This window comes from Corvus cornix, chromosome 1A, assembly GCF_000738735.6.
Source record: "Corvus cornix cornix isolate S_Up_H32 chromosome 1A, ASM73873v5, whole genome shotgun sequence".
In the NCBI taxonomy this organism is placed as follows: Eukaryota; Metazoa; Chordata; class Aves; order Passeriformes; family Corvidae; genus Corvus; species Corvus cornix.
Genome location: NC_047057.1, coordinates 73,084,586 through 73,107,245, shown reverse-complemented (window position 1 = coordinate 73,107,245; position 22,660 = coordinate 73,084,586). Strand labels below are relative to the sequence as shown.

Sequence of the window (22,660 nt, the reverse complement as noted above, 5' to 3'; positions counted from 1 at the left end):
TGAGTATATTTGTTTAAACTAATATTGTCCAACATGAGCAAGAGAAGGTATTTTCATAAAGCAATACAATGTATTGGAAGCAGACAGGCTGAGCAATCATCCTCTCCCTGTATTTGGAACATAATTCATACTGGCTTTTATGTACCACAGCCAGACTTCAAATCAGTGATGTGCAACCTGCATGGAGGAGAAGTTGTATATGGCATGGAAAGAGAAGCACAGAAGACATCTTGCGATACAGAATTTTCAATTTCTTTTATATTACAGTTCTCTTTAAATATGTCTCTTAATGCACATTGCATTCATTAGGCAGGAGGAATTGCAGTAAGATACGGCTGCTAATATTACATTTCTCTCTGCCAAGCAAAGATTGAGGTGACATTTTGATGAAGAAGTGAGATTGAATGTTGTTCCACAGCAAAGATTAAACCAGGGCACACGCTTCTGTGCTGGAGATAATTTGAGAAACAATTGTTTTTCTCTAAGGTGTCACCACCTTCATCTTGTTCGGAAGAACAGCAAAGGGAAGACAAAAATTAGCACCAAGAGTAAATTGTAGTTATTCAATATATTGTTTTGAAATTGTTTGTGTAAAATTAATGTTGCTTTGTTCTCTTTACAGGTGCAGAACGAGTTTATTTTAGCAACAGAGCGAGACTCATTTGTAGAACAGGTACGAGAGATTATTGAGAAAGCAGATGAAATGCTAAGTGAGGATGCAAGCGTGGAGCCAGAAGGGGATCAGGGGCTGGAGAGCATGCAGACAAAAGATGACGGCTTCTTCCCGGGGTCGCAGGTATGTGAAGGACAGACTGCCTCAGCTGTTTGCATCTTCCATTTTGGGTGGTACGGTTTTGTGAGTAGAGCTAGCTAGAAATAGAAACTTCCTGCCGTGAGAGATGTCAAAGATCAATAATTAAAAGGCAAAAAGGGAAAGCTTCATATCAGAGTGAGTGCCTAAAATTAAGTTAGAAAGCTAAATAACAGACCTCTTACTTTTTGATGTGTTTGAAGACTTCCAAAGCTGCTGAATCTCCTAACAGGCCACTAAACAGACTTAAATGCTGATGTTTCTTGGATTTGAGATTATTGTGAGGTAGGACAGTAAAACCCCAACCCTGTGCAACTAAACACTGAGAGCCTGGTCTCAGGCCCTCCACCCAGTGAAGTACTAAGAGACTGGATAGCTCGGTTAGGAAACACAGGTTTTGAATCTGTTTGCTGGGTGCTGAAAGGGGTGACATTTCCTGAATCTCTGCCTTAATTACACCCAGAGCTAGTTTGGAACATCCATTTGTCTGTCGAATGTTTCAGGAAATCAGTTGGATTTCCAAAAGAATTTTTAGACCAAATTGTTACATGGACAGTCGCTAAGCTGAGAGTCTCTAAAAACACTGTAGCTGACATTTATCTGGGCAGAATTCCTCTAGTTTGGTGATGGTGCTTGGGTCCCAGGTACTGCTTCCCTTAAATGCCCACATTTCAGTAAGCTAGCATTTTAAGAACTGTCTTGTGGGTTTCTGTTTCAGAATAGAAGTTTAAATTTTATCTTACTTTACAGAAATTAGAGTTCAAACAGCCAGATCCTACATCTTCCATGCCACAAAGAATAGGTAAGTCTCTTGTGATTTTTTTCAACAGTTACCTTTTTCTGTTTCAGCGGATGGGTGCAGCCAAGTTTTTATTTTGTATGATGGAGTGCACATTCCATATTGCAGGTTATGTATTTAGTTACAACCATGTGTCACTAAACATCCACCTTCTTTCTGTTTAGGGGTTCCTTCTAGCTCCTTTACCCAGGTTGTTCATTCTGCGGGAAGACGGTTCATTGTCAGCCCGGTCCCTGAGAGCCGATTGAAAGAACAGGGCTTTTTCACATCTGCTGTTTCTGGAGGAAACGAAACTTCAGATATGGGTGAGTTGTCTGAACTCTTAAGAGCTGATGCCAAAGACATGTTCATCAGAACTGTGAAATTAGGTAACTAAACTGTTACTGAAGGCTTCCTAAAGTACTCAGGGAAGTAAGGAGCTGTTCGTGCTGGTAAGAGGTGACCATAATTTGGGTCATCTTTTGCAGAATTCTTAGAGAAAAAACAGCTGATGGGCTGTCTGCAAGACTCTGAAACCTTAATTCTGTATTTTAATATAATATAAGCCTGGATTTTTGTGTTTTGTTGTGGGTTTCTTGTCTGATTTGTTGGGGTTTTTTTAATTCTAAGAGGTAAATGTGGTCTTAGTTTAGCCATAGACAATAATACTATAATGAACTTTCTCAGGTGGACTGATAATTTTGTTTTCTTCCAGTTGTAGCATCTCCAGTACATGGTCCTGGAATGAATCTCTCCCACTCGGCATCATCACTGAGCTTGCAGCAAGCCTTCTCTGAGATGGGGCATGCTCAGATGACAGAAGGACCTAGCACAGCTCCTCCAGTGTTCAATCAAACCATACCACCATTTCCACCTGCACTTTCTACCATGGCGGGCAGTGGTGCAACTCCTGCATCTGTGGCTACTTCTTCAGTATCTGTTCCCTCCAGCACTGGTGTTTCTCTTCCAGGATCTGTTACTTTGCCTTCAGAAAATGCAGCTGTTGGAGTTGCCCCAAGCACAAGTGTGCCAAGCTCTATTTCTCCACCTTCAGCCTCACAGCCTGGACAGCAATCGACCGGTGTCACTTCCAGCGTGAGCGCCCCTGCTTCTTTCTCCATATCTGCCATGTCCCAGCCTGCCCAACCAGTGACTGCAGACATTGCCCCCAGTATCAGCACACCATCGGCTTTGGCACTGCCATCTACCCAGGTTCCTGGTGTCACTGGTCTCGGTGCTGTGGCACCAGCTGTGACATCCCAGTCTACTCCTCAGATTGTGACTAGTATGGCAGCACCACAGACATCTGTTGCCCTGTCTCTGGCCCAGAACGTGGCTTTGCAGCTTCCTCAGCTCAGTAGCAGTGGCTCTGTGTGCAGTCTGGCAGAAACAACAGTGGTAAGTGCTCCACAGTCACTACCTGAGACTGGGCACTCTCTGGATAAATCACATCCCTGCAATGCAGCTGGCTTATCTCTTCCAATCTCTGCACCTTTATCATCCTCAGCAGCATCAAGCATATGTGGTTCGGTCTCTCAGCCAGTGATCCACCCCTTACTCGTTCCATCAGGAATTACATCAACACCTGTCCTACCCCAGATTTCAGGTGCAACACCCATGTTGCCCCAGGTTCCCTTACCTGGTGTCTTGCCACAACCAGTCACTAACTTGCCTGCAGTACAGCAGACTTTGATACACAGCCAGCCTCAACCAGCTCCATTGCCCAACCAGCCTCACATTCACTGTCTGGAGGCTGATGCTGATGCTCAGTCTAAAGCCCCTGGTATTGATGACATAAAGACCCTGGAAGAAAAGCTGCGGTCTCTCTTCAGTGAGCATGGTAACGTGGGAACGGTGCATCCGTCAGTGTCTCTGGAGACCTCGCTGGTGATGGAAACCACCGTTGTTCCTGGGATCCCAACCACTGCTGTTGCACCAACCAAACCCCTGACATCCATTAGCACTTGTATACCTCCAAGCAGTTTGCCTCTTGGACCAACTGGCTTGCCAGTGCTGACTCCAGTTGCCACTCCTGGGCAAGTGATCACCCCCGTCAGCTACATCTCGGCCTCGAGCAGCATCGCCACAGCAGCAGTGAAACCGGGGACCTCTCCTTCCAAGCCCCCTCTCAGCAGGGTACCGGTAAGAAACGCAGCGTTTGTGGGAGTATTCAGCTCTTGTAGGAAACAGCCTTCTTGGGCAGCATCCTTTTTATAAAGCAAAATATGTATTCAGGAACAAGCTTCTTCATTTAATATAGTATTGAAAGGTTTACCCTCTGGTTGCTCTTATGTGTCCCAAGAGGTGTTTTATTTTTGTCCCTAATGGGGAAAAAAAAAATCCAATTCTGTTTTATGTTTTGGAGAGATGTGTTTGATGTCACTGTTAGTTTTTCCTACTCAAACTACAAAGAGTGAAGCAACTGTGGTTTGCTTTTTGTTTGTTTGGGTTTTTTTCTTGATACTGCTTTTTTCAAATAGAATTTGGATGTCTTGCTTTAGATAGCTTTTTATCTTGTACATGACCATTAGACTGAGATGGTTGGTTGTATATTTCACAAAGTAGTCAGGATAGCATAGTTTTGCTTCCTGTCGTGAGCCTTTTCCTTGCAGGCAAGGGTGAACCTGACTGAAAGGATTTATTTTTTTGAAGTTCTCTGCTACTTATTTGATGCCTGGATACCATTTTCCTTTCAAATGTTAGATTTGTGAGAGCAGGATTTTGAGAAGTTTAAGAGATACCTGAAAACAAACCTTTTTTTGTTGTTGTTGTTTACTGACTCATGCTCTACAAGCAAAACACTTTCACAAAGAAGTAACAACTTGAGAGACGTTGTGGATGTTGCTACCTGCTCACCAACCAGATATAACAATAAGTGAAATTTTCTTTTAAACGCCTGCCTGTGTGGGGACACAGCCCATTTCAGTGTTTTAAACTATTTTGGTAGTCCTTTCCTTAAATGGAAAGGTAGCTCTCAAATGGAAATAAATTGAAGAAACTTTCAGGTATTTAATGAACCAAAAGATTTAATAATCGCTTCTTTTTGTTTCTGTAATGCTTTTTTGTACTCATTGGCACTTTGTGTTGGTTGTCTTTAGCCAGCCTTGCTGTTAACCAGTTTCAGGCCATTCACATTGAGCCAATGCTCCCAGCATCTCCATTCATTAGTAGTCTTTCCATGTACTCTTTGTAGTCAAAGACAGTAGAAAATTTCTGCTATGGAGGAGTGGGAATATGTGCCAATAAAGCTGATAAGGAAATCTAGACACAAAGGCATCCATTAGTATTTCAGTGAAATTGAAAATTAGGAAAGAAATAACAGAAAAAAATGGAAACTGGTATTCATTCAGGAACAGTTTGGAGCAGTTAGAAAACTGCTAATTGCAAACCCGTAATTACAAAGGCTTGGGTTTAAATGTAATAAATGTTATAGGTTTTTTGATTGTCAGTTGTAGAAAGCCTACCTCCTCTCTGAAGTTTTCATTTATAAATTAGTTTGTTTTTTTCCAAAGCTTAATTTTAATTTCACTTGGTGTTGTTGCTGAGCATTAAGGAGCTTATTGTTTTAGCTTTCTGGGGTTTGCTAAACTCTGTGTCTGTGTATTTATTTTATTTGTGGCCAAACTGTTAACCTAGACAGTTTAATGTGTTTCATCTTCTCTTACAAATGCATTTAAAGTATGTTTTGCCTCTTATTTATAAACTAAATGATGAAATTACCACAGCTTAAAAATTCATCATGCCTCAGAACAGGTAACATCCTCACGTGTGTTCCTGCTGCACAAAAAAGTTGAGCTAATGCAACTCGGCCTAGTTCCTGCTGAGATGTTTTTGGGAGCATAGATAACTCTGGGAGTGCACCTTCACTAGCAGCTGCTCCTGCAGTTTGACCCATCAGTTCCAGCTGTGGTAACACACTGCAAGCCAGAAGTGGTTCTGCTCCTTGAGGACTGGAGCAGACCGTGGAGCAGTTCCCCCTGTCCAGCAGCGCTCGCTGCCGCGCAGGGGCAGCCAGCTGGCCAGCGCTGTAGCTCATGAGGCTGCGTGTGTGCTCAGACTTCAGAGGCACTGGCAAACCTCAGGATGACAGCTGAGAATAAGAATTGCAAATTGTGTAATGGGTTGCTTAATTCCTACAACTTCCCACTTCCCTAACAATGGAAATGACTAACTGGTATGTGCTATCTGACCTGGTGAGGAGGCTTTGATGCCTCCTCCTAACCTTTCGAGTCTCTCTAACCTCCTCCACGTAACCTGGATGACTTGCCCCTACCCAGTTGCATGGCCTAATCACCTTCTGTGGGTCATCAATACCCTTCAGGTTCAAAAGGAAGTGATGGATCAAAAGATTGGTGTGAGAGCTCTGTAAATCTGTTTCTCAACAAGTGGAGACATCCTCTGGCACTGACAGTTCCTGTTCTCAAGTCATGTTGCTTGGAACAATTTGCTGGAAGCATGCAGCTTGCAGTTTCTAATGGACAGTTAACACAGATCTGTTGGAAGGAGACTAAGTGCATTCTTGTACCATTTTAGAATTTAAGATTCTTGGAAGAATTATTTTAACATTTCTTCCGGACTTGAAAATACTATTCCCAAGATACTTTGTTCCCGGATACTGCAGCTTGTTTAAACTGGAAATTGTGGCTGCTCAAAGATAATCTGGATTATAAAATAAAAACAAAGCAAACAACTTCCCCTAACTTGGTTGCAAAAGTCCCTAAAGACTCTATGCTAACTGTCCAGGAAGGAATTCTCTACCAAAAAAAAAGTTGAGGCTTCTGTTGTATGACATGACTGACTGTAGCTTGGTGTCTGATCCTTCTGTGGTTCCATGTCTGATGGACGCGCGTTTCCTCTTCATTATCCATAGGTGCTACCAATAGGTTCTGACCTTCCGGCTGGCACTCCATCCAGTGAGCAGCTGCCACCTTTTCCAGGACCTTCACTAACTCAGGTGCTACACAACTTGGCAGATTTTATCTGCTTCTTTTCCCTTCAGAGAGCATGTTTCAATTAAACTCTCCATTGCATGTTATTAATGTTCTTGTTTTCCTTTTCTTTTGACTGAGTAACTCCTTTTGTGTAACCGTAGCAGTAGCCAGAGTGGTTTCAGCACTGGGTGTGAGTGACCTGGTCTAGTGGAAGGTGTCCCTGCCCATGGCAGGGGTTGGAACTGGATGATCTTCAAGGTCCCTTCCAGGCCAAACCATTCTCTGTGGTTCTATGCAGCTTGCCCTTTGGGGTGCTGTACCCAGTGCCTAATCAGGCTTAGGGGTTGTGGTGTGGTAATCTGAATTTGAAAGGTTTTTTAAAAAAAATGTAACGCAGGGGAGTGTGTGCATAAAACTTGAACCTGTTTTATTCTTGAAAAGGGTATAGTAGCAAAATAATACGAAAAATTATATATTGCCATGAAAAGCTTATGAAAATGTAAAATTGCTGCCTTTGTGAATTCCTTGTGAGGTTTTGGGGTTTGGTTGTTTCTTTTCGTGATTGCCTTTTTGTTTGGTGGGGGTTGTTTTGTTTGGTTTGGGTTTTTTGTGATTATTACTACGTTCTGATTTCACTAGCCTTTAAGATTTGCAAAAGGTATTTGAATCTCCTTATCATAAACATGACTCGAAATGTAGCAGTGGCTTCCCCTGCTTAGCTTCTGTCCTTGAGAGGACACAGTCTTAAGCTGCACCAAGGGAAATACAGGTTGGATATTAGGAAAAAGTTTTTCATGGAAGGAGTGGTGAAGTACTGGAATTGTCTGCCTGGGGAGGTGGTGGAAGCACCATCCCTGGATGTGTTTAAAAAACAATTGGATGTGGCACTTGGTGCCATGGTTTAGTTGAGGTGTTAGGGCATGGGTTGGACTCTGATCTTAGAGGTCTCTCCCAAGCTGGTGATTCTGTCATTCTTGTATACAATAGTTAGCTCGGATATTTTGTGTGTAAATGGTGGTGCCAGGCAATAGGACAAGGGGCAATGGGCAGAAACTGATGCCCAGAAAGTTCCACCTGAACATGAGGAAGAATTTCTTTCCTGTGCAGGTGACCAAGCACTGGAACAGAATGTCCAGAGAGGGTGTGAAGTCTTTCTGGAGCTATCCAGGAACCAGCTGGATGCAATCCTGTGCCATGTGCTCCGGGATGTTCCTGCTCTAGCAGGGAGGTGGGACCAGATGACCCACTGTGGTCCCTTCCAGCCTGACCCAGTCTGCAATTCTGTGTGGTCTGCACAGCTAAGGCAGATAACATCTGAAGTTGGAAGAAAAAGGCTTATTCAACTGAAATGTTTCTAGAAGTAGCTCATTTTTGCATCTTGATCTTAGAGCCATGGGCCATATTCCTGCCCTGCAAGTAGCAAGGAAATGGGTATCTTCTTTCTCCAAACTGAGCAAGAAAAAACCACTTGTTCTTCCCCCCTGACTTCAGAGGCAGGAGCTGGTTTCTCTCTTTCAGTCAGTTCTTTCTGAACCATGGTTTAATGAAGAGAAGACAACGACAATTTGGTGATAATTCTTACCTGCATTCTTCCCATGGTCAGGTATGAGGTGGATCAGGAGACAGCTGGTTAAAATCAGTCATATGGAGTTCATAGTCCTTTTCATTTTCATTGCTGGAAACTCAGTATATTAGTAGTATTTTCCCCTAAGCTCTAAAGCACTTGTAGCCACTTCTATGACTCAAGCCACTGTACCACTGCAAAAGGCTGCTTCCTGTTTGTCATAGGTATTTCTGGCAGGATTTGTGGCATGGAAGAGTCACAAATATAGATCCCTTGCTTCTTGTCCTTTGCAAACAACTTCCCAAATTTCACGTCTCATTTGAGCTCATAAGGATTGTCTAGGAGTGAGACAAAATTGGAGGAGACCAACTGGATCAAATGTAATTGACTGTTAAGAGCATTTGCTGCTATAACATAATACTATCTGGAAAATTACTGGCTTGTCTTAAAGTAGATATGCTTGCCTTCCGTGCTGCTTCTGTCAGTAGTAGGTGATTACACAACTTTTTTCCTTGCCTTAGTAGCAGACTCGTAATTTGCAGACACAGTACACGTCATTGCAAGACCAGTTTTGAACAGTCTGTTCCACAGTCTTAAATACCCATTCTGTTTATTCCTTAATTGCTTTTTAAAGTGTATTTATATTAATCTCTCAAGCTTCATTTTGGTCCCCTTGTTCTGTAAGGAAATCTTTATTTCCTGATCGTTCTGCTAGCTCTGTTTACTTGAAGCAAATATCTTTTTGTGAGCTTAAGCGATGAGAATTATTTAGTATTTCAGGTGACACGTCCCCTTTATTTTACAGTGTTGAATTAAATTAGCTCACTTGTTGCTAAGCATTTGGATTTCTGAATGGAGTCATAGAAGTCTGCATCTTCTGCTCTTTTTTGTGTAATGGAATTGATACAGGCTTTATTGTTCCTAGGGTTTTTGGTTTTGCTTTGAAATCCACAAGTCAGGAAGAATGTTATCCTGGCAACCTGTTGAAACCATCTTTATGCTATTGTGTACCTCTAACTTTCAGTGGAAAGTATTAGTTTTATGTTGTCATGACCTCTGCTTCAGTTTTAAAAACAGATACAGCTTTTTTTAATGTGAAGGACTTGGAAAGATTAATAATGCTAAAGTTTGGATGAAAATTTCTGTTCTGTAGGGTCAGAATTGCAACTTAATGGTATCTGACAATACATTCTTCTTTCAATGCATCTTATGGGCATGGCCCTAATTTAATTATTTTGGGACTTTGGGACTTTTTTTTTATCTTCAAGATATTTTTAGGTAGAATATTCTTCTTCTCTTCCTCTTCCCAATTCAATTGGCCAAGTTTGAAAAACATCTTGTATGCCAGCTGAAATCTAAGTAATAAGCATGCTTGAGAGATTCTGCCCCTCTCCATCCTCTTCAAGTCAATCCATCTATATAGCCTCTCTGAGGAAACTTGTGGGTTGGGGCTTTTTTTGTTGTTTGGTTTTGAGGGGTATTGTGGAGTTTTTTGTTTTTGTTGGGGTTTTTTTGTGTGGTTTTTTTAAAGTTCCAGTTAATTTTCCTGTTCTATTGTTTTTAAACAAATTGCTTAAGTTACTTCCAGTCTTACTGTGCTGTACATGTTAAGTCTAAATGTGTAGGAAGGAAGCTTGATAGAAATACAGAAGCTGTACTGAGTGCTTTAAATTATAGTATTAAATATGTCTGTTTCTCAACTATGATTTATTTTTCCTGAGCTGGAACATGGTTTTACTCTTTTCTTTCTCAGTCCCAACAGCCACTGGAAGATCTGGATGCTCAGCTGAGAAGAACCCTTAGTCCAGAGACCGTCCCAGTGACATCTGCTCCTGCCTGTGTATGTTTGCAGTGTTGGTAGCTTAGTAGTCTTGAAAAACCTCAGTGTTTTCTCAAAGTCATGCTCTTAGGTCACTGCCTTTAATATCACTACACCAGTATTTAGACTTTTAAAAATAACAATTAAGAGTCATCTTCCAGTTTGTGGGACTGAGTCAACCAAAATCGGAAAAGTCTGTGTATTGCAGTAGATTACGTAATTTCCTGAAGCTGTTTCCTGATATTAGTTGTTATTCCAGCTTTTCTGGTGGTGTCACCAAACTAGAAATGGAAGTGACTGTAGAATAAGGGGAAAATATGTGATATGTCAGTCTTAATTTGGGAGGGATGTTGCAAGTGTGGATCTGAAATTTTAAAAGCTTCTAGTAAAGAGCTTTGGATACTGAATGAAGACAAGGATTGACAATCCAAGTGGCTGTTTATGCATTATTTCTGCACAGGCCAAGGGCTGATGTGCTCACAGCCTCAGGGTTTTAAGGCCTGTAAAATCTCTTGTCTTGCATTTGTCTTTTCATGGGTCATACTTTGTCTGTGTTGGAAGCAGAAAAATTGCATAATATGTGGTATGTTGGATTTGTTGGCATTCAGTGAAACTGCTAATTACTTTAATTGAACTTTATTTCGTTTTCCCCCTTGAACCTGCAGTCTGTGCCCTCAGTAGCATCAACAACGGTTACTGGGCCGGTGTCCACAGCAACACAGTCTCTGAAGGATGGTAAGACAGCCATGATTACTTTACATGATTTCTCAGCATGAAGATAGAATCCAAAATTGAACAAAGTTACCACTTTTCTAGCAAGTCATGGAATGGCAGCTCCTTGTGGGGATCATACTAGTTTTTAGTAACCAGACGGAAATTTTCCTTGTAGGCCAGGAGCGGGGGGATGAGAGATACATGCATATTGTAGTGACTCATTTAGGATTTAAAGCTGTCCAAAATGCTAAATTAAGAGTCACAAAGTGTCTCTACTATGCTGCTAAGGTACAGCATCAGGACTTGGAAGAAACTGTTTTCTGTCATGTGTTATGTTCCTGGCAACAACAGTAGTACTTGTTTTGTGTCATTACACTGTGTTCTACATGTAGGATACCTCTCCCTTACCTAAGGGTGTTTCATTTCTGTTTAAACAGAGAAACCAAGGCTCAACTACTAAACATTTAAGGAAGGTAGTAGGAAACCCGGACTCCCTTCTGTCTGCTTTAGAACAACTGAAGGTTGACTGGGTGATCACCAGTTAAAGTCTGGATGATCAATGACTTTCAAATCTGTATGAATTGAGTTACTGGAGGGGAAATCCAAATACTTATAAAATAATCTGAGACTCTCCTGTCAGTATTCACCTAACTGTTTTAATTTTTGAAGTCTTCTGTTTCTAAAAGAAGCTGTTAATATGGTACTGAATTCTTTTCGTGAACTGTCTAGTAAACACTGTTTAACATGCATGAGCCTCTGAAGTTCAATAACAAACCTTCAGAAGCTAATAAAACCATGAAGAAAAAGAAATGAAGTACTCTTATTTTGGGACATTGGTAGTGAACTATAATGTAGAATTTGTTAGTCTGCTATAAAATGAGTTGGGTTTTGTCTTTTAAATGTAGAAGGTAAAGGTAAACAAACTGGGAAGTTGCTTAATAAACAGAGCAAGCTGTCCAATAGAACTGATTTAAAAATAGCCCGTTATTTCTCAGCTTTGTGACTTTATACTGCCAGTGCACAGAGCAACAAAATCAGGAGCTTTCACCTAAGAATCCAGCTTGGAAAGCTTCAGATAGGCACTTTGACTAGATGTGGTTTATAGCATTTCTTCAACTTGTCCCTTTTCTGTGAATAAATTGTCCCCAGCGTTTGTGAAATTTAGGTAGTCACTCTGGGTATTGAATTAAAATATGCTTTCTCTTGCATAAATTTCAGTTCTGTTTTTTATTATTTGTCTGTTTTGCATCCCTGTTTGAAATCAGTGTGCTTTTTTAATTGTTGCCTAAAAGTGCACTTTCAGCAAATACACTGTGCAGGGAAATGTTGTAGAAAAATGCTTCAACTTAACATAATAGTTCTATTAATATGGTGCTATGGGTCCAAAAGATAGATGGTTGAATAGAGAGTTGAATTTGAAGTACGTAAAAAGAAATGGTTGGAGTGAGTTCAAATAATTTGCTGCTCATTGTCTTCTTGATCCCATTCTCCTTTTCCTTAGCTTTGGCATCAGGTGATGGAGAGAGCGGTGCTGTGGCTGCCGCAGCAGGAGCCAGTGTGCTGAAGATGGGACGGTTTCAGGTAGGAGATGCTAAACTCACTTGGCTCTTGGTACAGCATCTTTGAGTGGTTCCTGGTAGTGCCAGCTCCGTGTGCCTTGTGCTGGACTTTGCTGTCCATGTAGAGCCTGTGAAAGCAGTTCTGCAGATGCTGTTTCCATTCAGGGCAGAGAGCGCACAGTCTGTGCAGGTCTAGAGTTGTGAATACAGGGTTTCATGATGGCCAGCCTTAGCTGTTGGCCTTGGCCTTTAATGTTAGGCTGCCTTCTCACTAACAGTGCTGGGATGTTCACTGTGTTATGTCCTGTTGGTGCAGGAGGGCCCCATCTGAGGCTGCTGTTTCTTGGAGTTAATCCTCCAGATTACACAGAAGTACTACTTTGTGTGGCAGTGTTTTGCCTGGGGGGACGCAGTCGCTTGCTTTGTGGCATACCTAGGAAATGAGTTATTTTTCCCTCTCAGATGCATCTTACCATTAAGGAAAATAAAAGCATCGTGTTGAGGGAAAACGAAGGAAGCCTGCATGATTGTATTTCTATTCTAGGTATCCGTGGCAGTGGATGATGTGCTAAAAGAGGGTGACAAACCTGAAACGAAGCCAGTGCAATTTGAAACCACCTCCACTGATTCTTCAAGCCTTTCTGGCAGCAGCCCAGAGAGCACGCTGGTGAAGCAGGCTGAGTCTCGGAAGAGCGGGGCTGCGGCCGCCGCCTCCTTGGATGTGGTGGACGGCCTGGCTCAGGCGGCTCCCACGCCGCCGCCGCCGCCGGCAGATGCTGCTCAGGCGACCAAGGTCGGGCGCTTCCAGGTGACAACGGCCACGGATCAAGTGGGGCGCTTCTCCGTGGCAAAGGCTCGCGACGAGGTCAGCTGTGCCCAGAAAGAGCCTGTGACTCTTCCTCTCTCTGTGGGCTTGGAACAAGTTGCTTCTTCAGCTGCAGCTCCGAAGAAAGAGCTGGAGTCGAGGCAGTCCCCACACATGAACGGTCCATCCTCTGATCCGGAGGCCGCCTTTCTGAGTGGGATGGCTAAGGATTTGGATGATGGCTCAGGGAGCCCAGACTCTGTCCAGCACCTGGGATCAAAGATCAGCCTCCCTGTTCAGAGCCTTAGCAACTCCTTCAACTCTTCCTACATGAGCAGTGACAATGAGTCGGACATTGAAGATGAAGACTTGAAATTGGAACTCCGTCGGTTACGGGAGAAGTAAGGCTCTTTCTTTGTGTGGTTGTGTATGGAAGATATGTAACAGGATTCATGTGAATTTCACCTGTACTTCCCTTAGCCTTTGCTAAGTGTCAGGAGCCATTGTCAGCATTTATGTAGGAAGTAAGGTTCTTCAGTGGGAAAGCAGTACATAATTATAACTAAAGAGGAATATACGTGTTTGCTGGGCTTAATTTTGTACCCTGTAACCTTGCTGTATGTCGGCTGACAGCTGCACTCTGGGTAAGGCTCTAGATCTAGGGAAGATTTGGCATGTCACTGGAGTTAGTGGGAAAAATGGAGTCTCGTTTGAAAATGACACACAATCTCTGCATTTCTGATATGCCTTTCTGGCACTTCTAATGGCTCTTCTTTTCCTGAAGGGACCTTGTTGGCTCAGAAAAAAAAATCTAGAAGTGAAGCTATGTGACCTAGTAATTTATTTATACTGAAAGTTGAACTTTCTTTTAGGGTAGCTGGCAGTTTTAAATCCTGTGTATGCAACTGCTCTGAAGCAAATTGTAAGGCAGTACCAGTGTGGAAGTCTCCAAGGCCATATGTCTCAGAAAATGAGTAATCTAGCTATTCTGTAGCATTTGAATGCTTTTTTTGTACTTCTGTTTACTCTGGTTTTGTGATTGCAATGCTGGGGACTTTGTTTTGGAATTCTAGCCAGGGCCAAAGCACACTGGAAAATGGCAAGTGTTTTGCCATGTGTGGTCAGTGGTTATTTGTGGAAAAGATGTATTTCCTGCTTTCTTAAATGTTTGAGAGTTCGACCAAAGAAGCAGGTCAGGCTTGACTGAGGGGAGGAATTGTTTGCATGTATGTCTATACATATAATTCTTGTAAATCACACTGTTTTGTAACTTGTTAGGCACCTTAAAGAGATCCAGGAGCTGCAGAGTCGCCAGAAGCAGGAGATTGAGTCACTCTACATGAAACTGGGAAAGGCCCCACCTGCAGTAATTATTCCCCCAGCTGCACCCCTTTCAGGAAGAAGGAGACGACCTACGAAAGGAAAAAGCAGCAAGTCCAGTCGTAGCAGCTCCCAGGGACATAAAAGCCCTCAGCTATCAGGTAAGGCTTCCTTCAATACTTTCAGTAGATAAAATAGACAAATGCCATCTCATTCTTACATCTGTGTCCCTGTCTTTTTTTTTGAGGAGTGTCTTTCTGTGTACCAGTTCTTCCCTGGATTTCTTTTATCTCTTTTAAAACTACTTCTGCTATTTGGTAGTCTTGCTTGGGACTTTTTCAGTCCACTGAAAGGTACTGTGACATTGTTATGTAAGAGCAGTTTTAAAGTTGTGATTTGTATTGTAGTCATTGGGCTCTGACTAGGAAGAAAAGCGTAAGTTTACAGTATGGGAGAAAAACTTTTGTTTTTTAAAGAGAGGCTCTGCTTGTTCCCTCCTGAAACTGATTTTGCAGAATGGGTCTGGTCTCTTTAGTCATCTGCAGAGATTTTTGTTTTCTAATTTAGTACCACTTAAGCATGATAGTACTATTGTCCTTACACTGCAGAAACTTAGGGTTGATGGATGTTAAACTAGTGGGTTTTTTAAATGGAATGGAAGATTTATTGTACTTACCAATTGAGAGTTTCAATTGTCAAGGCTTCCTTTCTTACTAAGACCATTTTTATAACAAACAGAACTCAGGAAATAGTTTCTGTTTATTGATTGAGTGACATGGGTGACAGATACTCTCTGGGTAATTGGAGATGTTTCTCTAATCCTGTAGCAGGAGCAAACAGTACTAGAGGGCCAGCAGTGCCAGCAGAAATACTTGTTACCGCTTTGGTAATTCCATGTCCTGCTGAGACGTCTGTGTTCAGTCACCCTGGCTGCTCATTTCTGTTTTGTTATGTGATAGAGGAGCCCTGTGAGCACATAAACCAGCACAGAGTTGTCTTAAAACTGAAGAATTTCTCTGGTCTTAACTGCTTTGTCAGAAACTGGAGTAGTTCTCTCCCTCTGCCTCTCCCTCTCTCTCCTGTATTGTCATGCTTGATCAGGTTCAAATGTGTGGAAACCAAAACTTTTTGCCTTCCTTTTTCCTCTAGGCAACCTGTCAGCTCAAAGTGCACCATCAGTCTTGCCCCCTCAGCAGACCCTTCATCCTCCTGGTAGTGTGCCAGAGACTGGGCAGAACCATTTGTTACAGCCCCTCAAACCTTCACCTTCCAGTGAAAATCTCTACTCTGCCTTCACCAGTGACGGTGCCCTCTCGGTACCGAGCCTTTCGGCACCGGGCCAAGGTAACACTCTAAATGCAATTAGTGTAATTAGCAATGGAAATGAATGATTGGCTTCATGACACTTGATTTTTAATACCTGATGTAAAGTAGCTTTATCCTCCCTGTGTGTGGAGGCTGATAAGGATGTTGTTTGCAACTGGATTTCTAGCTTCTCACTCAGGTGAAGTGTGAGGTGGTTGAAGGTATGAAACCCTGAGGACAACACTAGAGAGTGCAGTGGGCTGGTGGCAGGCAGAATTCTGCTGGCCTGGGGAAAGGTGTTGGCTCAGAGGGAGAGAGACAGGTGAGAATGGGGAATTGGAAATCCAAAGTGAGACCAAGGAACGGGCAGAGCAGGTTTGATGTTAACAGATAACTGAAATGGATGGAAGTGTCCAAAGACTTGGAGTCTCAGTCTTTTTAGACTTCCTAACTGGTTTGACTGTTTTTGTCAATGGAGTTTTTAACAGCAAAAGGTAAAAAAAGACTGGTGTTCTTTAATTGTGAATTATTCTGGAAGGAGGAGTCAGTGTAGGAGGATGAAATGGTGGGAGCAGTAAATTGTTCATGTAGTAGTAAATTGCTCAGGTTTCTCAAGTTGTGGGTTGCTTGTTATTAGTATGTTATCAAATAATTTCTCAGGCACAGCTCTGACTTAGTAAGGAGGACCTCTTTGCTTGTCATTAAGGGGATGATTCCTTTGCTTAGCTGGACTTAGCTGTTCCAGGTTTTTTCCCCTTGCACATCTTTCGAAAAGCTTTGCCACAGTTTGAATACGTCAGTTCTGATGAGTGGTTCTGCTGAAACTGGAGAAGTACATACAGAAAATGGAAACAGACTTTATGGAAGAATTTTCTATAGAGTTTTGTTTTTAAGGAACTGTTTCAGGCATTTTGGAGCTACTTGAATCATCTCCCTGCACTGAGAGTTGTGTGGTACCATTTTATAACTGGGTACTTTGCCAGGACTTGGCTTTCCTATAGATTGCAACTTTATAGTTGGTTTATGTCCTGGAGAGTAGCAGTGCAAACGTGGCCTCGTGTCTGGAGGTGTTGGAGGCAGTCTCTTCACTCCCTATATTGTCTCTGTGCTCTTTGGTCTGCACTTTGAGACTTATTCTTGTGTGTCATGTGATTGCATTTCACCCTTCCAACTTCAAGTTGCTAACATCTTGTAGTGGTGTTCTGTCTCTTCTCCTCTCCTTTCTCTGTTCTCCCCGTTCTTGTTTTCTCACAGGCTGTGCGAAGTTTAACTGTGCATCTGAGAGAGTGACCTTCAAGCCTGGTGGCAGGAGGACCCGATTTCTGAGTACGCCCTGCTTGGCTCTTTGTGTGTAACACCTTTACTCCTTCCTTGTCTGTTTTTTGTTTTGTCTTTTTGGTTTCTGTTTCTGCTGCTTGGATCTGTTTCATGCAGCCCATTCTCATCTGCCACCTTGTATTCCCTCCCATCCCACGGCTCAGCTCAGCTGCTCTTAGCACACCTTTAGAAGTTTGGGTTCTCACGTTAGGTGTTCTCTGCTGTTAAACTCACTAAAAGGAGCTCTCATTTTCCCATAACCTTTAGTGGAAACTTCCAGGACAGGTCAGTGAAATGACACAAACTGGGGAGAGTTAGCAAGGTCCATCGGTAATTTCGCATATGTTAGATGACATGGGACTTGTCGGGGGGCAATCTTTGTAGTGGAAGAGTGAGGAAGATCTGTTTTCCAAATGATCCCTTGGCTGGACACTGCAGTAGCTGATGGGGGGAGTGTTGCCCTCCCCCAGCAGTGTGCTTGCATGCTCTCAGCTCTAGAGCCGGCGACAGTGCAGAGCTTTGATGCCACCTGTAGGCAGTTTGTAGTGACGATTTGTGTTCATTAGCAGATGGCTAGCTAAAGATCCAAATGTTAAAGGGTTTTTTAAATAATTAGAGAATATTTCCAGGCAAACTCAAAGGAACCTTACCTACTAATGGACCCGGGTTTAGAAGTTTTTCCTGTGAATTGGAGATATATTAAATGTAAAAGAAATAGCAGTACAGGTGGGTAAATAGACATTTTCAGACATCCTGTCAGCCCTCACAAGCTAGCTTGCAGCTCTTTTCAGAATCCTCTCATTTGCACTTACATTAGGCCAGACTTACAAGAGAGCCTCAAACTTCTGATGTGGCTGAAATAACAATATGCTTGAGCCAAGGCTGCTGGTGTGATGCTTTTTATTGGGAGTGCTGCAACATCTCCCGTGCTGCTTCTGCAGGCTGGACCCTTTAAATGTCTGACATGTGTTTCCCACCCTCTGGAATGACTCGATGTGAGAGTTTTCAGTGGTGTCAGGAGCCCTCCCGTCGCTGCACTGCATGGCAGTACCACGCATCTGCATCATCTGTCGTGCTGTGCTTGGCAGTGGCTCAGCTGAGCCCGAGCTGTGTGAGGGAACTGGGCCTGGCCTTCTGCAGAGACAGCTGCAATGCAACCAGCTCCATCCTCTGAGAAAGGAAGGGAGGCAGAGGGAGGGAAACTTCTTCCTGGCTGTTCAGTTTTGCACTAACTCTATCCCACTTCACTGGATTTGGGATCTAAGCACTAAAAGTATTTAATTTTTCAAATTGAGCAGCTTTAAATGTTTTTGCTGGGTATATTAATGTGCAGATGTGCACTGACATTTGCACTCTCAAGATTTAATGTTCCTTTCTTGGAAGAAGTTAAATTCTTACCAAAGCTTACTTAAAATTGTTGTTAGTCTGGCCTATCCTTTTTTGGGGAAGGGAATATGAAGAACAGCCAGAATTGACAATGAACTGAATGTATGTGAGTATAATTTACTTCCAAGGCCTTGGCTTGCTGTAAATTGACCATCATCTGGCTATAAGAGTACTTTGGCATGTGTATCTCTTGCTTTTGGGACTGATGCTAAGGGAAACAGATTCCTTTTGAAAAGAGTGTTGTAGCTGTCCTGTAAAAGCGGGTAATACTTGGCATGGCTCAGCTTGGCCTGGCACTTGGCTTGCTGCAGGCTGCTTGCTTCCTGCAGCCTTGTCCTTGAAATGCTGTGGCAGACTGCTGTGGAGAGTGACAGCTGGAGAAGATACTGGGTTGGAATCAGTGGTGTTGAGGAAACAGTGCAGTGACTGATGCTTTTAACTGTGCAGCTGGAGAAACAGAGTGGTACAGCTTGGCAGGGAATGTCTGAACTGTTTTCACACATCTGAAAAAGAGGGTGACAAACTAAAAGCACTCAACCTATCAAATAAATTTGTTGCTGGTTGAAATTTGATAGTTGTAAAATGCTTCCTACGACCTGGCAAAAATGGAAGATGTACTTGCTTTTCCTTTTGTGATAACAGCCATGGTTGTGACTGTGTGATAACAGTTGTGACCTCAGTGTCTCCTGACATTCTTCAGTATGGTTTGGGAATTACAAAGAATAAATGTAGGAGGCTGGGCCTCGTTTCTTTGTGGTTAAACTGTCTCAGACGAGTCTTCGAGTTTGTGTAGAATGTCCCAGTAGTGACTGTAAAAGCCCTGCTGTGCTGTGTCCTCTGTTTCTCACCGAGCTTTTTGTAATGTTTCCTGATACTAAACATTTCTCACTGTTTCTCTTATCTTTAACAAATTACTCTCTCTTTGTGCTTCAGGGAAGATGGTGAAAAAAGTCTGTCCTTGCAACCAGCTCTGTAGTAATTATCTTATTTCTGTTATCTCCGATTCCTGATTGTAAAGCTATTCATCAGCTTTTCCTGGTCACTGAAGCCTTACGTCCCTGACTCTGTCTCCAGCACAGCATCTGTCTGTCTGTGTTACGCCCTCTAATGTGTGCTCTGTCCTTAGTATATTGACTAGTCTGGTGCTGCTCTTGCAGCCAGGTGGAGGCAGGCAGAACCTCCCCTTCACCACGCGAGAGCGACAGCAGGGTCAGCTGCTCACGGTAATGTGCTGGAGTTGTACTCAGAGCAGCTGCTTGTTTTTGATGGGGCTTGTCACCTCAGTGATGGATGCAATTGCAGACACTCCTCCAATGTTTTAAAAGCCTAAGAGTAAGCCATCAGAGATCTCCAGTGTGTCTCCCAAAGCAAGAGATGTTCGGAAAAGCCTGTGTGTGCACATGCCATTTAAGACTGTTTTAAGGGTGTCTTTTGACTGCTGGTTTATGGGGGGAAAGAATCCAAGGGCAGAATGAGGCATTATGGGTAGTGGGCTGGAGAGAGAGAGCCTGTTTCACTTCAGATCCCTCTTGTCAGAGCAGAACTGGGGACGGCTGCCGTGACCGAGCAGGAATGTGGGGGGTTGTTTCCATGGAATGCTACAAGTTGAAGCACTTGCTTTTCAGACTCTTCTGGATGGCAGTTTCTGCAGGCAGTGAGTGTGTCAGAGCTAAAATGTGAAATTCCTGAGAAGTCAGTTTTAAATTGACACTACGTGAGAGCTCAGCTCTGCTGCTGTAGGCTGCTATGTCTGTGACCTGAGATGGGAGCTCCCTGACAAAATCACTCGGGGAGACAAAGCTCTGGCAGCCTTTGTCACCCTGAACCAATCTAGTTCTTTGGAAAACTCTTAAACTTTCCTGAGTCTTGATTCTCTTCAGCTGAATGTGCTGCAGTATATGCCTTGATTAACTCTCTGCCTTCCATAGCCTGAGGAAGCTCTCCAGTGTAGGTGCAGGATCCAGAGTACTTAGTGATTAAAGTGGAAATGTGCAATAGCACAAGTGGATGCTGGCCATCCTGAAGAGGATGAGAGCAAGTGTGTCAATTCCTGCATGAACCCTCATGGTGGAATGTGATTATTACTCGTTTTGGCAGTGTTCCCTCTCACCTCTTTCTTGGTTTTGCCTCATTTGTCTTTAACTTCACCTTTCACATCGTTGCTCTTATTAAATGATTGTATGCAGAGCCCTTTCCACATGATGCATGCCTAAGGTTCTTGTTACTTGACAGCAGGCTTTCCTTGCACCACACAGGGTGTTCCTGCTCCTCTCCATCTGTGCTGCAGCCTCACTCCCTGCTCAGGGAACCTTTTTCTTCCCTTTCCATGTGTTCTCGCATGTGTCTGCCCCACTAACAATTCCTGCCCCGCCTGTGGGCACCCAGCCCCGGAGCCACTTCCATGCTTGAGCTGGAACTGGGGGGGGTGGATCTGTGTCCTTCCCTCCTCAGCACTACTAGAGGCAGTAACACTTTGTTTATTTGTCCTGCGTAGTAAGTATGTCACCTTCCTAATCCACTCCTCAATACGAAACATTCCTGCAGGGGTTTGGAACCAGTTCTTTCTTTGATGCAGTGGTGCCAAGGAATGTGGCTGATTGCCAGGGAAAGTGGGACAGAGGAAGGGACCTGCCAGGCAAGAGACAGCGACGCTGTCATTTGGCCTTTGCAACAGAGACATGGTGCTTGTTGCTGCCATTTCTGCTCATCCACCTCTAAATGGGTTCCCTTCAGAAATGACTGCCATAAACTCAGGTTTTCATGGATTTCCCAGGTGCAGTCTCCTGAGAGAGCAAATAGAAATATTTGAGGAGCTTCAGGAATAGGTGAGGATGAGCGTTTGTGAGCAGTGCTGTCTCGAGCCTGCTGATGCTGATTTTGTTGTTGGGTCTGCCCTAGTGGTGAACTGGCACTTCCACGTCTGTAAATGAGGATACTTTGCAATACTGCTGGGAATTTAGGATCCTAGGTAACACATGATTTCTTTGCTTCCTCATGTGAGGTCTGCTTTTCAAAAACCTAGACTGGAGTGCAGTTGCTTGTTTATAAATATGAGGGGCATAGGAAGGCTATCAAAACAAAGCTGCTACATTGGTTGTTCCCCCCACAGGATAATGTTCAGCAAGCTTTCTAGCAGAACCAAAACCTGGCATTTATGTGAAGGGGTTTTGTGTTCTTGCCTGTCAGAGCTTACCTGAGGAACTACTCTCACTCTTGCCTTCTTTAAACTGTATTACTTATTTGCATCTCAAATGCTTATTCTTCTGACTTAGGAAATCTGAACATAATGGCAAAAAAATGCTTTCAGAGGCAAAAAGCAAAATTTAATGCAGTGCAGACTTTCCCTGCTGATCCTGACTGTTTGGTGGATGAAGACAGTCCCATCTGGTTATCCTCAAGAACATAAGTATAGCAGCTATTGGAAACAACAGTTGCTGTTTCTGACGGGCTGGTTTTTTTCTTTTTTTGTAAACTGGGTGAACTTTTCATTTCACAAAGTGGAGATAATTTGCTACAGAGCAGTTGGCAATGCTGATTTTACTGATCCTTATTCAGCATCCAGCATTGTCCTCCAAGGTGGAATTGACCTGTGCCAATAGTGGTTGCTGCTAATTAAAAGGCGTAGGGTGAGAAAACGACGTGACGTGCCTGTACTGTCATTCAGTGCTGAAATCTAATGTCCTTTTTCTTCTACAAAGACCTGTAGGCTGCTACCATTCCCCTCTTAGGATGACCACTTGCAGCACTTCTTGCAAAGTAAACATCTCTGTGAAACACTCAATCTGAGAAAACGCCTGTAGGTGTCCTTGCAGTTCCCACTTCAGTGTGTCCTGGAATTGAAACCTAGAATTAATCTGCATGGCATTTTAACTGGCTCTCTCTGGGTGTGCCATTACCACAGTTACTTAATGCACTAGAGAAAGGTCAGCTTTGGCCCAAGTTGTGATTGCTGCTGTTGTGTTTGTAGGGACCAGCAGCACCAACACCGTGGGGGCTGCAGTGAACAGCCAGGCTCCCCAGACCCAGCCCACTGCCATCGCCTCGAGCCGCAAAGGGACCTTCACGGACGACCTGCACAAGCTGGTGGACAACTGGGCCCGGGATGCCATGAACCTGTCTGGCAAGAAGGTTGGCAAAGGGCACAGCAGCTATGAGGTGAGGCAGGACCCGTGAGGGTTATGGGGAGCAGCTGTGGGTGTCCTTCTGTCTCACTGGGGCTCCAAACACAGCTGGAGCACAGCTGGGACAGCAGCTCTGGAACACTCTTAGCTGGCTCTTCCTGGGGAGGAGGTATTGCCTGCTCTGGAACAGAAGGGGAGAAATAAAGGGGAGGGCCGTGGCATGTCCTTGT

General features: G+C 43.4%; 1 protein-coding gene across 9 annotated transcripts in view; it reads left to right on the top strand.

Moving 5' to 3' along the window:
- WNK1 (WNK lysine deficient protein kinase 1) overlaps positions 1–22,660 on the top strand; it is a 100,689-nt gene that overhangs the window by 75,109 nt on the left and 2,920 nt on the right. For 4 of the 9 annotated variants that reach the window (XM_019288633.3, XM_039570890.1, XM_039570888.1 and 1 more), the window contains 14 exons: positions 623–796; positions 1,562–1,613; positions 1,775–1,915; positions 2,305–3,731; positions 6,460–6,543; positions 9,838–9,924; positions 10,569–10,638; positions 12,119–12,198; positions 12,721–13,382; positions 14,260–14,462; positions 15,451–15,645; positions 16,861–16,953; positions 19,243–19,284; positions 22,277–22,464. In XM_019288633.3, the coding sequence (XP_019144178.3) occupies positions 623–796; positions 1,562–1,613; positions 1,775–1,915; positions 2,305–3,731; positions 6,460–6,543; positions 9,838–9,924; positions 10,569–10,638; positions 12,119–12,198; positions 12,721–13,382; positions 14,260–14,462; positions 15,451–15,645; positions 16,861–16,953; positions 19,243–19,284; positions 22,277–22,464 (3,498 nt within the window). The remainder of the gene's footprint in view (positions 1–622; positions 797–1,561; positions 1,614–1,774; positions 1,916–2,304; positions 3,732–6,459; positions 6,544–9,837; positions 9,925–10,568; positions 10,639–12,118; positions 12,199–12,720; positions 13,383–14,259; positions 14,463–15,450; positions 15,646–16,860; positions 16,954–19,242; positions 19,285–22,276; positions 22,465–22,660) is intronic. The other 5 variants (XM_039570882.1, XM_039570885.1, XM_039570884.1 and 2 more) reach the window with 5 other exon arrangements.